Here is a 15837-nt window from a genome sequence, read left to right as displayed (position 1 = left end):
AAACTACTGCGAAATGATATACTTTTAATTGTATGTGTTTATTGGTCGTTCATTTCAAATAGTAACCTCCTTTCTGACTGTTTTTGCAAGGTGCATACAGGATTATGGCAGTACCACTACTGGCCTGCATGGGTCGCTGTATTCCACAAACCAATTACCGGTAGCCACCTAAGACTGTTTTGACGTCGCACACATTCAAATGAATTACGGCCCTAATACAAACTGGAGGTTATAGACTTAACAAATGGAACTGTAAACTGCATCTAGAAAGAGATGAAGACAATTAGAAACCGGGGCTGTGATTGTGTGTCCCCTGGTTCCTCTTAGAGCAGCCAATCAAACCCTCATCATGCACTTGTGCTGGACAGGGCAGCTGTTTACAAATGACTAATACATGCAAATTGCTGTTTTTATGCAGTCACACATGTGTTGCATGCCAAAATGTGCTGATAAGGGTCTTTCAGGGAGTGTGACACCATGACATACTGATAATATTTAGCAGCATTCATGTACACTTCCACACAGGCAGCACTTGTTGCAAAGTGGGTCAGTTAATAAAGTTTAATGGCTTAAGAAAAAATAGGCCTATTCAAGTTTCATGGCCAAGATATAAGAAGCATGTCATCATGAAGCCACTATGAAACTGGATTTTTGTTCCTATTCTATGTGTTTACCTTTAATATTCACCACAATGACAGACTACGTTGACATTTATCCATTAAATGGTGTCTCAACAAAGCACAGCCTCAACAATACACCTTGTTTAGATAGCAGGTGACTGGTGACTGGAGCCATGTAGGGAATTCATTGCGGTAATTAAAAAGCCTGGCTGGACCAAAATGATGAATGTCAGGTATTGAACAACTGTCAGCTGTGTGTGTGTGTGCGCGTGTATGTGCGTGTGTGTTGTTTTTGTTTCAGGGTATCCAAGGTTGATTACACCTAATGATGCAGGGTCTTCTCAGCGTCTTGCTTATGTTCCAGCTCCACATAATTAGAACTGAGAGAAGGATGGTCTAATAAGACAACTGTAGTTTCCCACAACAGTTTATGGATGCCATTCAAACAAACAAGCAAACAAATAAACAGACAGACAGACAACTTTGGCCTTGGTCTAGTTTTAGGCCTGTCAGTCTAAACGTGATGTATAATATTCAGTATATCCTGCCCCTCCACCCAAAACGTCTGTTGTCATGCCAGTTTCAGCTGATGTGGTGGTGATATCATGACCAATGTGTGGTGCAACAGCTTATTTTTTTCAAATGCCACACATAAGCTTTTGGATTTGTTGAAGCTTCCTGGTGGAATAAGTTGATGGCGTCACATCTCAGCACATCTTAGCACTCTAGAGCTGTACTGCAAAGTCTTGTGCATGCATGTGAAGTCACCAAACTTCTTAAGTGTATGTTTGTTAAAACTCATGATTCGATGCATGTTGCTTTCATGTTCTAATGCTGTGATTTGTTCACTGCCAAGATGGTTGCATTACATTGAGAGTGGACAGTCTTTGCAAAACACACAAGTCTGTTGTCTGTCCTCATCAAATATAGATTCAGTAACATAGTAACAGAAAACTGATGATGAGTCATGATGTCCTTGACATACTTGTTGTTGTTGTTTGTCCCCTGGTTCACTAAAACACAGATCAGGGCTTCATCCATCTCTGACAAAGTGCTAAATCAAATCCAGAGATTTCAGCAGTGATTGCACTTTCACATGATTGCTTTTTTTTTCTTCTTTTTTTAAAAAAAGAAAGAAAGAAAAGAAAATACATGTACCTTTCTTTTTCTTTCATGTAGCATACCTTGTGAAAAAGTTTCTATCATTCCTACACAATCTGCTTTAAAGTGTGCTGGATGTTCTATTGTAATTACAATGACACTCAGGTAATCAGATGTAAAATAAAAATGGTCTTTCCTTACAGTCACGTAGAATATGCTCACATCAATAATATTGTGATATTTCTCAGTAAAACTAGTAGTTAACAATAAAAAAAATTAAATTGTATAGTGACTGTTTGTGATGTGACCTTGTTCTTCAGCTCAACAGAGAGGGAAGAAAATGTTCTTTTAAGTACTGTACTATATTAAATGAGATCGTACTCAGCACCAACATGTGCCCTGAAGTCACACACAGCATCTTCACACTCCTGGTGCATGGAAAGGCCATTCCTTCAGTGCCAGGTCACCTTTACACCATCTTTGCCATTAGTGCCATTTCTGGAGGCAGCAGTCACTAAAAAAAAGAAGAGCAGAGCACAGTCTGAGTGTAAAATCTAACCTATTATTTTGACATGCCTCACATGCCTCTGCCCCTGTTTCACCCTGTCCAGTTTCTGCTACTTTTGAAGCAATGCTCGTATTTCCTTTCAAATCCTGAAAGGTGATTCCATTAAAAGAAATGACTCACGTGGAGGGGGCTTTACCTCGTGCACATTAAATCAAATCATAATTGAGATAACATGGCAGGTGGGTAAAAAGCCATTTCCTGTTTGTGTTATCTGTTTTGTCACATAGAGCATGTTAACTGGATGACATTTCCGAAATGAGATATCTATATCACTGAAGGCCATCACTAAATAGTGCTGGGGCATACGTATCTCACAAAATGTTGCCTTTTCTTTATTAAATCCTGACTGAATGGTGGTGTGATGATCCAAAGGCCAAGGAATAACTGCTGGGTCCATGTGGCAGGCTGTGATTTCCAGCCATGTGAGATGAAAATCTGGGTGGGTCTATACATTTTGTCTGTTGATGCATCATTTTGGTCAAGACAAGTGGTTCCCAAACGAGTGGTTCAAAGCCTGTGGGGGGATCAGGAGACACAGAGAGTGGATCATAAGATGATTTTTATAAAAAACAAATACAATTAGCCTCAAAAACAAAAAGGTTACTCTTGAAATTAAAATATTTTATCAGCCAGATGATTTTCTTTCCCTGGTCATTTTTGCAAAAACCCAATAAAAACACTTTTGGTTATCACTTCAGGACACTTAAGCCCACGTTGCTCCCTCCTGACGGCTGTGCTGGCAGCATGTGAATGGGTATGAAAGATGTGTGATAGAAAAATGTGCTGCACATAAGATGTGCTGTATGTGTTTGAATGGGTGTGAATCGGTGGATGGCAAAAGTGTAGAGTAAAGCAGCTTTAAATGGTCATCAAGACTACAAAAGTGCTATATGAATACAGACCATTTATGTTTTGGACTTTACAGTCAGAGTACAAAACTATTGTAAATTCATTTTCATTTTCATCACACAAGCCAGTGAACAGTTCAAAAATGTACATGTACTGCAGGTGATGCTCATTCACAAAAAATGTTTTGTAAAGGACAGGTTGACAAATTTGGATTTCTTTATGATTGATGCTGATCATTAAAAAGTTAAAAAGAAGCAAAAGAAATATGTAAACTTACATACATATGTAATTATGAGCCGTTTACAAAACTGAAGAATCTATGAAAAATCAATGAATAATCTATCTCTATTTTGCCAAACACCTTCACTACATATAGCCCCCAACAGCCCCCACTAGATATGGTGGAGTTACAGTAAACGTTTACTATAACCATTAATCTCAATTTAACGTTACAAGCAATACACAACACGTCATCTATTTGTGCATTTATGATCGCTAATGTCTTACTGGGCATTTTCCAGCCTTATAAATGATACAATGCGAAAAAATAGAGATAAAAAATAGGCCCCTGTTCCCTGTTTTAACAAAAACAAGTCATTTCTCAGGAAATGCCCTGTCTCCATATATTTATGTGTGAGCTCTGGGGTGTTCAGGAGGGTAGGCATCGTAGGCATCACAGGCATCAGTCTTCAGCCTCAGTCTTCAGACTCCATGCAGCGCACATCGATTTTAGCCCCTCACTGCTGAAGTGCACCATCAATCAATACAGTAACAAGTCTTCATTTATACTTGAGAAATGCAGTTTCCAACTCAGTGGGCATGAAGTCCTAGTGTTGTCAATACAGCCATAGGCTTAGCAGTCTCCATGTGACCTTGGGCATCATTTGGCCAGCAACTGCACACAATTACTGGGTCATAAAACCGCACAGTACATAAATTATATCATAATATAAATGTTAAATGCAAGCAAACACTTTAATGTCTTTACTTTTTTCTTCTCATACATACTTTACCTCTTTACTAAAATAAAGCAAAACATTTTTTAATCACAGCCATGACTTTACTGTGATTTTGTAGAACGATACTGGTGCATCTTTACAGAAAGTATTCCATAGTGAAGTGGGTAACTAATGCAGTGCCGGTTCATGGACATAAAAGTGTGCCATTTGGCCAATTAAGTAACTCAGTGTAGTGACCTATTTTATTATTTAATTTAATGATCCACATTTGCCACTACAGTATACCACTAGTAATGAGAGGAGATGTAGCTCCAGCATCTCCGTGGGGCAAACGACTTACACTGTTTAAGTGGGTAAAATGAGTATCCTTTTACCTACATTATTGTAATATGCCAATATACTCTATTAAACATACACTGTGTGTTTGATGGGCCTTTTAAATGGTCAATTTTCTCTCAAGTCTATGCTTTATTATTGATTTCTTCGCCTTTTTTTGCCCCAACTGTCATTTATTTCTTTAATAGTCAGGCAGGGACTCTCTGTAACTGTGCAGTACTGTCTCCTTTCAGCATTTATTGTGAAGTGATAAACTATAATATGATGGCCCTGGAGTGCCAAACACTACAACATTTAAGAAAACACAACAACCTTAACAAAACACTGCAACATCAAGAAAACACTAAAACATAAAGAAGAGAACACTACAATATTAAGAAAACGCTACAACATTAAGAAAACGCTACAACATAATGAAGAAAATGCTAAAACATAAAGAAGAAAACGCTAAAACATAAGGAAGAAAACACTACAATATTAAGAAAATGCTACAACATTATGAAGAAAATGCTAAAACATAAAGAAAACACTATAACATAAAGAAGAAAACACTACAATATTAAGAAAACGCTACAACATTATGAAGAAAATGCTAAAACATAAAGAAAACGCTAAAACATAAAGAAGAAAACACTACAGCATTAAGAAAACGCTACATTATGAAGATAACTCTAAAACATAAATAAAACACTAAAACATAAAGAAGAAAACCCTACAACATTAATGTTTTAGCGTTTTGTCAATGTTGTTGTGTTTTTGTAATGTTGTAGTGTGTACTCAGGGCCACCGTACTATAGGGTCACAAAGGGAGCAATTAATTGCCACTTAAGACAGTACAGTGTAAAATGTCAAAAATTGTTTAAATAATAGCAATTGTAGGCTATACTTAAAAATACTGAAATGTTAGTTGATAATCTCATCTCAATCGTACAGTGTGTGTGTGTATATATATATATTAATGTACACTGTCCATAAATAAATAAACAAACAAACAAACAAACAAACAAATAAATAAATGAATATCCCAGTTATGGTGACTCACCCCCTCTCCATGATAGGACGCCAGCTTGGTATAGTCCGCTCCTCCCCTATCCCACGTCTCGCCGATGGTAGTTTCTATTGGGAGAAGGTCAAATGACTCCGCATGTTTGTCTGTATCACAGAAGTGTGTGTGTTGGAGTGAGTGAGTGAGTGAGTGTGTGTGTGAGAGCCGATCGCCGTTAGTTCGTGGTGGTGCCCTGCTGACGAAGACTCACTTCCAAACGCTGAACCCGAAGATGTGTGCGAGCATGTGAAGCGGACTCGTCACATCATGTCCTTCTGAAAGTGAGTATAGTGATGATGAAGGTCGGCGCTCGTCGCCCCAGAAACACTTCAGCCGGCGTGTGTGTGTGTTTGTTTTCATGTGACCGGATAAAGTCGTTTCCTCATGAAGCTTTAATGTTTGTAAAGTGTTGCGTTTGCGTGCAGCTCGGAAAACCCCGTGATTTTGCAAATTATTTGTTTGTTTATATTGTTTTTTAAAAGATGCTGTTTTTGTAGTAGGAGCAGGTGCACTGTGGGTGAAGGCTCACTGTAATTCTGCTTTAACACGGGGTTTCGTGCCTTGTAAATTGTTTAACTCTACTTGTGTTTCTGCCTGGTGGTATCTGATTTCTGCTTTACATTAAACATGACGTAAATCAGCCATGTCTGCGTCCCAGAACATACACACATTCACACAAACACACATATACAGGCAGCTATAGAGTGGAAGTAGTCCCTGCAGGGACATTATAGGAACATTTGTAGGTGCCATGGCAATATAAGGTCAACAGTGAGTGCAGTGTGGGCACTGAAGACTCACACTACTGTTTAATTTATGTAGTGTAAACAACACACATGCAAGACATTCTATCTGGATAAGTTTGTCTTCTTTGTAGCCTGTCGACGATGAGCATGTTTACCCTCTTTAAAAGCTGCTTTACAGTGAGCTGATGCTGTTTGACCTTCTATAATATGAAGGTAAATTGGTGGCACGGTGGAGCACTGACCGGTTCCAAGTGATTCCATGCAGCTTGTGTGGTTTTTAAGTACTACATTTCTATCACTGATCCCTCCTGAGTGATTAATGGCTCTCATTTGTTCCATAATAAAGCCAGTGGTAGCCAGTGAAAAATTGATATTGCATATTTGCCACAGACATTGTTTTGCATTGGTTTTGTGAGGACACTTAAATCAAAGGGGCCAGAGGGAACCACCATCACTGCTGGAGTCTTAAATCAGCCTTTGTAATTTGACTTGTGCTGATCTATATTCAAACCTCCACTTGAACTCGAGAAGTTGTAGAAGTTCCTGTTATGAATTTTTATTTTTTTTAATTTGTATCAAAAACTCCCTGATTCCTCATTTCTTGACTCAGTGACTCATTTTGGTAGCGCTGTCTCAAGAGACAGACACATTTATATTAGTGCTGCAGTGATTAATTGATGATTTGTTAATGACTAAAAATGAATCCACAGCTGCTATAATCTATGAAACGATTTGGTTGGAGCATTTAATTTTATAAAATAAAAACTTCATTTCAGCGTTTTGAGTGTGAGTATATTGTTTACTGTTTTCTCCTTTTTATATGAAAGTAATGAATCTCTTTGGTTTGTGGAAACGAACAAAACATTTAAGAATGTCCTCATTTTAAGGTTTGGAAAACACCAGCTCAAATTATTTACCCAATTATTTTTATGGAACAAATGACTAATCAATTCATAGAGAAAATAATTGAGTTGAGTTAATCATGTTACCCAGTGTATATATCTAGTGTAAACATGTATATTGGTTAAATATAAAGTGTGTGTGATAAAAGAACCAACTTGTGTTTAGTCTGCTTGTGCATGGTTGGTAGAAAGAAGTGGAAGGAAACTGTTTAACAGAGCATATAAGTGAAATTTGGACCATTATTGTGCATTTACTGTCTCAATACATTTTTCAATATGCAAAAAGTAATTTCCACACTATCAATATTGCATTTACACACGTATTTACTAAGTAAGTGGTTTTATTTGCTTGAGAAAACATTTAATTATTCTAAATGTAAGGAGGAAAAAAACAGTTTCAGTTCAGCAGTATGATAAAAACACCAAGGTATTCAGTTTTTCTTCAGTAAAAAGTCTTTTGCTGGCTGTAGTTTTTAGTACTGCTGACATCTGTAATGCTGAGTGTGTTAAGTGTGGTGTTTTAAAAAGCATAAATTCTTAGAGAGAGGGAGAAGTGACATTGAGTGAGAAAGGATGATTCTGTAATTGATGCGAAAGCCATTAGATGGAGCGGATAGGACCGTGATCTGTTGCCTTGTGTGGTGACGTTTTTCTTGGAATCTAGATGAAAATTGATGAAAATGAATTCCAAGAAATACATTTTCCCATTATGTTGCTTTATGGCTCCACTCTGTAGTGCAGATATTGTTTACGAAGAAGATTCCCAGATAGTTTGATGCTCTGTGCGCGGTGCCAAGAACCAGTTGACCTGGCGTCTAAAGACAAGTTTCCACACGTCATGAAAATGTAATATCCTATCAATACTGGAATTAATGTTCACCCAGATCTTGCTTTTTTTGTAAAAGTATTCTTGTTTGTTTTCTCAACTGCTCTCCTTCAGTTTTATTTTCATCTCCTTTGTCTTGCCCCCTCATTGTTCTCCAACTGTCTAATGATGATCTTTCTCAAGGGGACTCGTCAAGGGAGCGCGTCCTCCTTAGTCCTCTTTAAAAGACAAGAACAGGTAAACAACAGGGTCAGCAAACATACAGCATGGAGTAGCAGACGTAGGATGGTGCTTACAAGTTAGCAGAGCGGGCTTGGTCTGTGTTCATAACAGCTTTACCTACATACAGTAAACAGCACCATGGGACTAGTTGAAGGATTAGAGAGGATTTGCCTTGCTAAGCCACAGGAACCCAGCCCAGTGACCCCACCCCCCTCACGTCTCCTCCTCCCCTGAACAGAGCAACCAACCACCCTCTTCTTATCTCTTCTGCTAGTCTTTGTGGCACATGACGAGCTTCGGGCTTCATGGACAAGTGACCCAAATTGTGGATCATGGATGGGAGGCGTTGACACTCTTAACACGGCGAAGTAAATAAACCTGTCTCTCTGCATTGGTTTGAAAGTGATGAATCCGCACAAATCTTCTGATAAAACTGCAAATTTCACCTTGATGAAAAAACGTATCATCCAAAAAGCTGTCGGCGTTCATTAAGGACGGGTTCTGCATGTTTTTGACCCCCACCTCACCTTCTCAGAGCGGAGGAATAACGTGACAGCCAGATGACATGCATCGCACAACCCACGCCACATAACTTGATGGGGAGAAGGCCACTAAACTAAAATACGATTTGGCTCTGTCGCTTGAGTTGAGTGAGCATTGCCTTGAGTTCCACTTTAGGACATGGCTTGAAAGCTAATTGAATTACGCAAAAAAAGATGAGGTAATTTTTTTGACGGACTCCACAGGCATTGTGTCCCTGTCAGCCTAATATCGCTCAGCGAGGCGACTCGGCGGAATGAAGTCCTCCAACCCAAATACGTGCATGTCTCAACTTGACGGTGTTCTAGCTCTTGTACATACTTTGCCATCAGCCACTGAGCTTAGCTGAGATGTTCTTTATTTCTTATTTGTTTTGTTGAGGTCGTCATTTGTGCGGCATTTGTGTGTGTGTATGTGTAGGGATCTTGAAAACACAGACAAAAATAGAAAAAACCCTTGAAGGCAGGGGATTGATTTTGAGTAAACTCTATACAGTGAAGTAGAGATTCTTCTTTGCATAATATAATCCCATGGGGCTGCATTGTTTCTGACTGCAATGATGTTATACAATCAACCAAGAAGCAGCAGCAGCAACAACAGAGATTCTTCATAACTCAGAAGGATGTGTGACTTTGTTCCTATGCTCTTGTGTCAAGAGTATGCATGGGGATTTCATTGACTCTTCAGCTGATGTCACCTTTAACACTGCCATGTTATGTGAATGTGCAATAGTGTTGTTTACGCTGGAAAAGCATAAAGACCCAGGTTCGCAACCCAGTACGCCTGAGGGCCTTTCTGCATGGAGTTTGCATGTCCTCCCCATGTTCATGTGTGTTTTTTCCAGCTTCCTCACATAGTCCAAAAACTATGTGCAGAAGTTAATTGGACACTCTAAATAGATATAGAGATATATATATAGAGAGAGAGATAATTATTGATCATCTGGCACCCATTGCAACCCTCATGTGGAGGAAAAAAGCAGTAGAAGACGAGTGAGAGTGAGTGAGTGAGTGAGTGATTCCTTAACTTATATTTTAAATGCATTATTGAGCTGGGTTTAAAACATTTAGTCCAACATGTAGGGCTGCGAAGATTAAGAGATTATAAATCCATTTGCTGAATTAATCATCAACTATTTTGATAATATTTATAACCCGGCAAGTGCGGCACGGATCTTGGTTAAGTTCTTATGTGTGTGTTTATAGGTCACATCTTCAGGCTTTTCAAAATGCGTTTTTTTTTTTGTCATCTGATGTGTTGTTGGGTCAACGTTATGATTCATTTTATGTTGCATATTTATGAAAACAAAAAAGGGAGTAGTGATAATTGTGCAGAAGTCACAAAATAGACAGTTTTTCTTTTATTTTTGTTCAAGCCAATGAACTTTGAACTGTGACATATTTCTAAATTTCTCTATATTGCACATAGCCTCTGTATTTGAGTTTTAACATAGTCATGGACAAAAGCGGCCCATATTCTGTGTTCTAAAGGTTAATCATTTCAGTGTTTTTCTTAAAAAAAATAATAATAATAATACTAAACTGTTAAGTGATACAGTTTGTATCTTGCATGTTTATTTTCTCATATTTCCAGCTCAATGAAATCTCTCTCCATATAATATTTAAATTGTGTTGTACTGGTAGTGGAATTAAAGAAGATTATCACTGTGATTTACTGTGATTTGAGCATCATTTTTCAGTGAAACATTCTCAAACCACAGCAACCCGACAATCAACCCATCACTTAAGTGACCTTAAACATATTGTTGAGCTGCAGATAACACTCCCCGGAGAAGATAACAGTCGTGCCTTGCAGCCATTAGCCCAACTCAAACACTAAGAGTCAAAAATGACAGAGAGGGTGTTTATTCATTGCCCAGTAATTGAATGAGCATTTCCATAATGGCATTGTGTTTCCTGCCAGGCTAATGTGACCCCCATTAGTTCAGAAAACGTCCTGCAATAATGTTGTGTGTGCTTGTGTGTGTGTGTGTGTACACGCTGCCAGACACCACCAAGGAAATGAAATGGGGAGGAAGGCGAGATGAGGAAGTATAGTAGCAGAGATGTAAACAATGGTGAGGTGCAGACAATGGGCCAAGCAGGGGACATGGGTGGAGAACAGGAGGGAAGATGAGTCATATCACTGCAGCAAACTGGGTCCTGATTGAAACGCAACTGCAGCTGCTGGACTCTCAGATGTTTGATTTTGGAATTGAACACCCAACACCTCCATGTATTGATTAAGCATTGGCCAGCAATGCTTTTCTTACACTTGTTATGCAGTACTGTATGGTATGACATCTTGCACGTTATGCATTTAAGCTGCCACATGATGAATGATGGGAGTGAACTGTGACCGGTCAACTAAATTACAAACTCTCCTTATTGCTTCTCAATGTTACAGATTAGAAAAATGGGCTTCGTTGCTTAAAAACTTTTTTTTCTTTACCTGATGCATTACGTGGGTGTTGTTGTTGTTGTTGTTTTTTCTTCCTCTCCTCTTTGGTTCTTCATGGCTGTTACTAATTTAGCTGCATGCCGGGCTTGTTAATCCCACCTCCGATCAATACTCCACTTCTCCTGCTCATACTTTGGATTTCATCCAGGAAGCCGCACAGCTGATATCTTAATTCACCTCCTCGACACTCATTCATGAAATAAGGCACAAGGAGAGAGATTCAATTTATTTTTAAGATCGATTTGATGCAGTGAATAGAGTTTGCTTTATTTTATAGTGATGTTGTGAAGGGGGACATGAGGACAGTTGGTGTAACAGAGGACACAAGGGATAGAGCGAGATGGAGGCAGCTAAACACTGTGGCGACCCCTAAAGGGAAAAGCCAAAAGAAGAGGATATTGGATTGAGGTTGCATTGTGTTTAGTGGTGCACTTATACATGCTTAGCTCACCTTTGTCCCATGTCAAGTAGCTCTGTCAGCCCTCAGCTTAAAGCTGACGGTGTTGCACCATCCACTGTTGTTTTATGCTCGATCGTGTTAGTCTGGGTGATTCGCCTCAGTCACGCCTGGGTGCCGATAGTGTTCGTCCGGATGCTCTGCACTCCTACAGACAATTAAACTGAACCACAAAGCTGGCTTAATGAAGAAAAAAAACATTGTCAAACAAGGTTATTTTACCATGGAGTTGGATGTAAGTGAAGTGTTTTCATGTCGGGGGGGAGGACCACAGGCCTCCACTGGTGTGATGTTGTGGTTTAGGTTTCTGCACTGATAGAAAACCTTCTATATGTGTAGTTACAAACGAACCTCTAATTATAGACCCCGCAGAACTATTACTTTTGTTATGTGTGAAGATATAGATCAGGTTGCCTGAATTAGACTGTGGTCCATGTTTGAGCCCAAGACTTTCTTTATTGTGAATGCAGTGTTGGTAAGAGACTTTTTAGTTCCTGTTGTACTTCAGTACTTTTTGCTTATAAGGAGTGACAACATCAGCACCTAGATAATCACCTCTGTGTGACAGTTTGCACAGTTCATTTCCTGCTTTGGTACTTAAGTTCATGTAGTTTACCGAGTGAAAATGACGTCCAAATGTTTGCAGAATGTCAAATGTCTAATTCAGCAATAACATCTGTTTAAATTGCCGTCCTCCTAAGATCTTTCACTCTCTCATAGTTGCTGGTTTAAAGCTGCTTTTGCCACTGTACAGTATATTTCATTAAAAAGAGAAATGTATTGGCTTGATCTGAAGCCCAGCATGTGAAGCTGTCCTCGTGTAGTTTCAAATATTATTTTTCAGTTCATGTTCGGGTTCTTTAAGAGATCAGGCGTCGTTATTATTTTTGACTAGTACTCTGTGTAATCATTTTAAGTAAGTAAGTGAGTCACATTTAACAACAATGGAAAAGGAAAAGGTGCAAAATTATCCCTCCGTACTTGGTGAGTGCTGAATTTTCCACAGATAAACAGTACACTTTAATGAATTGAAATGTTTTATAATAATTGGCTTTCACTGTGCATGTACCTGCAGCCTTTCATGGCGAGGCATTCATTCATTAAGGCCTCCCTGCTGGCATAATTGTATGATATGCTTTAAAAGTCTAACAACAAGGCCTGTTAATACACTGCTGTCCAACGATGAAAGACTCTTGACGGCACTGCTGCAGCTGCCATTTTCATTTTACATAAATTCATGGTCTCAGAGTGACATTGGTGATCTTTTCTCATCTGAAATTAAATTTATTCACCCATTTTTGCACTTGCAAGTCATATGCTGTCATTTTTGTTTGAGCTTTATTGCCAGGAATTAAAAGAGTGTTAAATGGAACATTAGAAATAATAGTTTTCAGTTTCAGCAAGAGGAGGCAGGTCAGCTGACCGGCTCAGCTCCAGCTGCGTGACATGGGCAGCACTGCTTTATGAAAATATTGTTTTACACATGTAGCTTGTGCTGCAGTGGCGTGGCATGAGCAGTGCCACTTCAAAATGATGTTGTTTTAAAATCAAGCAATTTGATTGGCCGTACAGGAACTGCTTTTCCCTTTGTGTACACGTGTATCACAGCATTCTTCAAACAGTGCGGAGATAATGAGGTCACATCCTCTTTGCACACAGGTGTCCGTAGCAAACAGTGCTGTTTGCACCCATATCGGATATTGTGGCTGTTTACACCCGGTTTGTCTCTTTCCATCTGCTTTTGAAAATTGAGTCTAAAAATAAAAATAAAAGGCACCTTTTCTTAAATGAAACCCCCAGTCTCCTGAGTGAAAGTCCTGCATTTCAACCCCCACAGTCTCTTTCTCTGCAGGGACTTTGTGGTTGTCTTGTCTTAACTTCCTAAGAGCCTCTCTGCAAGAAAGTGGCACTTAAAAAGCACCTGACTGTGGCGTTGACAAAATTTCCCCTAACTTGCAGTAAAGCACTAATTAAATGATGTATTGGGACAATTTATTCCTTGGTGTACATCAGCTGATAAAAAAAACCTGGACGCATGGGGAGCAATTTGGTGTTTATACATCTCACATAGACGTACAGACTTGTTTTCATTATCAGTATCATTATTATTATTGGAGAGGATTGTCTGATAGGATAGTAGGAATTTGTGTTGTGAAAAATAAAAAACCCAATTTAAATTCACTTATACTTGTTGTTGCTGTTATTTGATAGATTGATCTATTTCTTAACATTTGTGATGAATGTTGATCCCAGAATGTAATGTTGTGGGATCGTCAGTGTTGTTGCAATTGAACTTTGAGTAACATTATCAATATTTAATTTGTCTAATCTAATTTCCTGACTAGTTGCAGTTAATTAAAGCTGTTATTGAATGTTTGCCATGTCTTGTTGTTTTTTTTGAGACGAGAGAGAGAGACCATGTTTGGATGAGAGGGGGAAAAGTGACACTTCAGTTTGTGCTGCCTACACTTCAGCCTTTTATCTGTGTCATCTGTGGCTGACTCTTTGTTTTTCATGAACGGATGAAGCACAAGTCTGTTGACAAACAGCAGCGTTTGCCCTCATGTGAAATGTTTGTGTTGTTTGGCTTCTAAAAGTGACACTGCCCTAATCCTTAATCCAGCTAATTGCATTAGCAAACGCACGTCATTCCTTGAAAGTTATACACAAACAAGTTGAGATAATTGCTCGTCCACCCAACACAATATGATGAACCAGTGCAGTTTGGTGGCAGCTTGCCTGTGCTGTTATCACCTGTGAATCATTGAAGTCACCGACTTGGCTTCTGCACTGCACCGTTAGATTACTTACAGAAGTGAGTACATCTGTGGTTTCCATGTCACCAGAATGGATTATCAGATGTTTCCAGTGTCACACTACTTTGTTAACCTTTATGCCTGCTTATCCAGCTCTCCTCTGCTCCCTGCCCATGTGGTGTAGGGTCAATTCTTACTCCGAAGTGTTATAAATGAGATGGTGTGCATGTGTGTCTAACTGATGGAATGGGGGGAAGAAGGTAGATTGGACCGAGTCGGGCACTTTAATCACTTATTCTCTTTCCCTCCCTCCTTCCCTCTGGCCCTACACTCATCTCATTACCAACAGGAGGGGGTGAGAAGTGAGGCCTGCATAGACCTTGGCATTAATTATTGAACCCTATCTTCTTTTACTCTGGCTCCTCCTCCACAGTCTCTGATAACCTTTACATAAAGGAGCAGAGGCTAACTCGCAGCAATTATATAGTTAGTAGGTATAGCATAAACATATTGCGAAAGGTCCGGTTTGGGAATCTTAACTGCTCAGAAACTCTAATGATAAATGTATAAAAGTGTGTCTGCAGTTGCTCATATGTTCTCTTTCCTCATGGCTCCAACTTGGCATCAGCACTAATTAATCCCATTCTGGTAAAACCGAATAAGCCACCTGCCAGCCATGTCGCTCTGTGCATTGTCTTTGTCATGTTGACAGAGTTATGCTAGGGTGCACACAGCCTCATGCCATGCCCAGTCAATTGCCCTTGCTCAGTCGGAGGGCAGCTAATGGAGGTTGTGGTGGTCAATGTGGCCAAGGCATCCGGACAACTCCAGGGCAGCTTGACTGTGATGCTGAAAATCTCGCTTTTCATCTCCTCCTGTCTCCTGACCCTGTCTTTTTTTTTTCCTCTCTGTGTGTGATTCCTGCAGGTTTGGAAAGTCAACATCAAACCTCGACCCTTCCAGAGCCACTGAGCAGAAGAAAGGATATCGCTGCCAAGATGTTCAGCACCAAAAGGTCAGCACAATGACACTTTTGATCTATTCTTATCTAGTGGGTGGGGTGGGGGACTGGCAGAAATCTCGGGGGTTTTGACATGGCTTCTGCTGATAGTGGCTGACAGCTCTGTTCCACAGATGATTTTGGATGTTGATGTGAAGGAACCCGATGGTTGGTCATGACACAGAAATCATTCTCCTTTATAATCAGATCAGGGTTAAGTCTTTATGATTTAGATTTATATATTCATTGATGTCCAAAAGTCTGAGGTGATTCCATTTACCGTGTGCGCGTGTGCGTGTGTGTGTGTGGTAACATACAGTCTGCATCACAGTCATGTATCACTTTGTCGTCTCTCACTGTTGACTGCGACGTTGAAGCGGTCACATTGCTTAGCTTGTCTTTACACGTCTGTTGCTGTGTAAATTACAGAGAACCGTCTATTTGTTCCCC

At 39.5% G+C, this 15837-nt stretch overlaps 1 protein-coding gene and 1 long non-coding RNA gene across 4 annotated transcripts in view; one reads left to right on the top strand and one right to left on the bottom strand.

Moving 5' to 3' along the window:
* Positions 1–28: 28 nt before the first annotated feature.
* Positions 29–5752, bottom strand: LOC122774584. Its single transcript, XR_006361006.1, has 3 exons — positions 5690–5752; positions 5476–5549; positions 29–2803 (listed from the first exon to the last, which is right to left on the bottom strand). It is a non-coding gene; the product is annotated as an uncharacterized LOC122774584 (long non-coding RNA).
* Positions 5697–15837, top strand: part of oxr1a (oxidation resistance 1a) — a 125846-nt gene continuing 115705 nt past the window's right edge. For all 3 annotated transcript variants that reach the window (XM_044033991.1, XM_044033990.1, XM_044033988.1), the window contains exons 1-2: positions 5697–5759; positions 15315–15402. In XM_044033991.1, coding sequence (XP_043889926.1) covers positions 15386–15402 — 17 coding nt within the window. In that variant the 5' untranslated portion in view covers positions 5697–5759; positions 15315–15385. The remainder of the gene's footprint in view (positions 5760–15314; positions 15403–15837) is intronic.

Source organism: Solea senegalensis, linkage group LG9 (assembly GCF_019176455.1).
Source record: "Solea senegalensis isolate Sse05_10M linkage group LG9, IFAPA_SoseM_1, whole genome shotgun sequence".
In the NCBI taxonomy this organism is placed as follows: Eukaryota; Metazoa; Chordata; class Actinopteri; order Pleuronectiformes; family Soleidae; genus Solea; species Solea senegalensis.
Note: the sequence above shows the minus strand (reverse complement) of the source record. Positions and strands in the feature narration are given on the sequence as shown.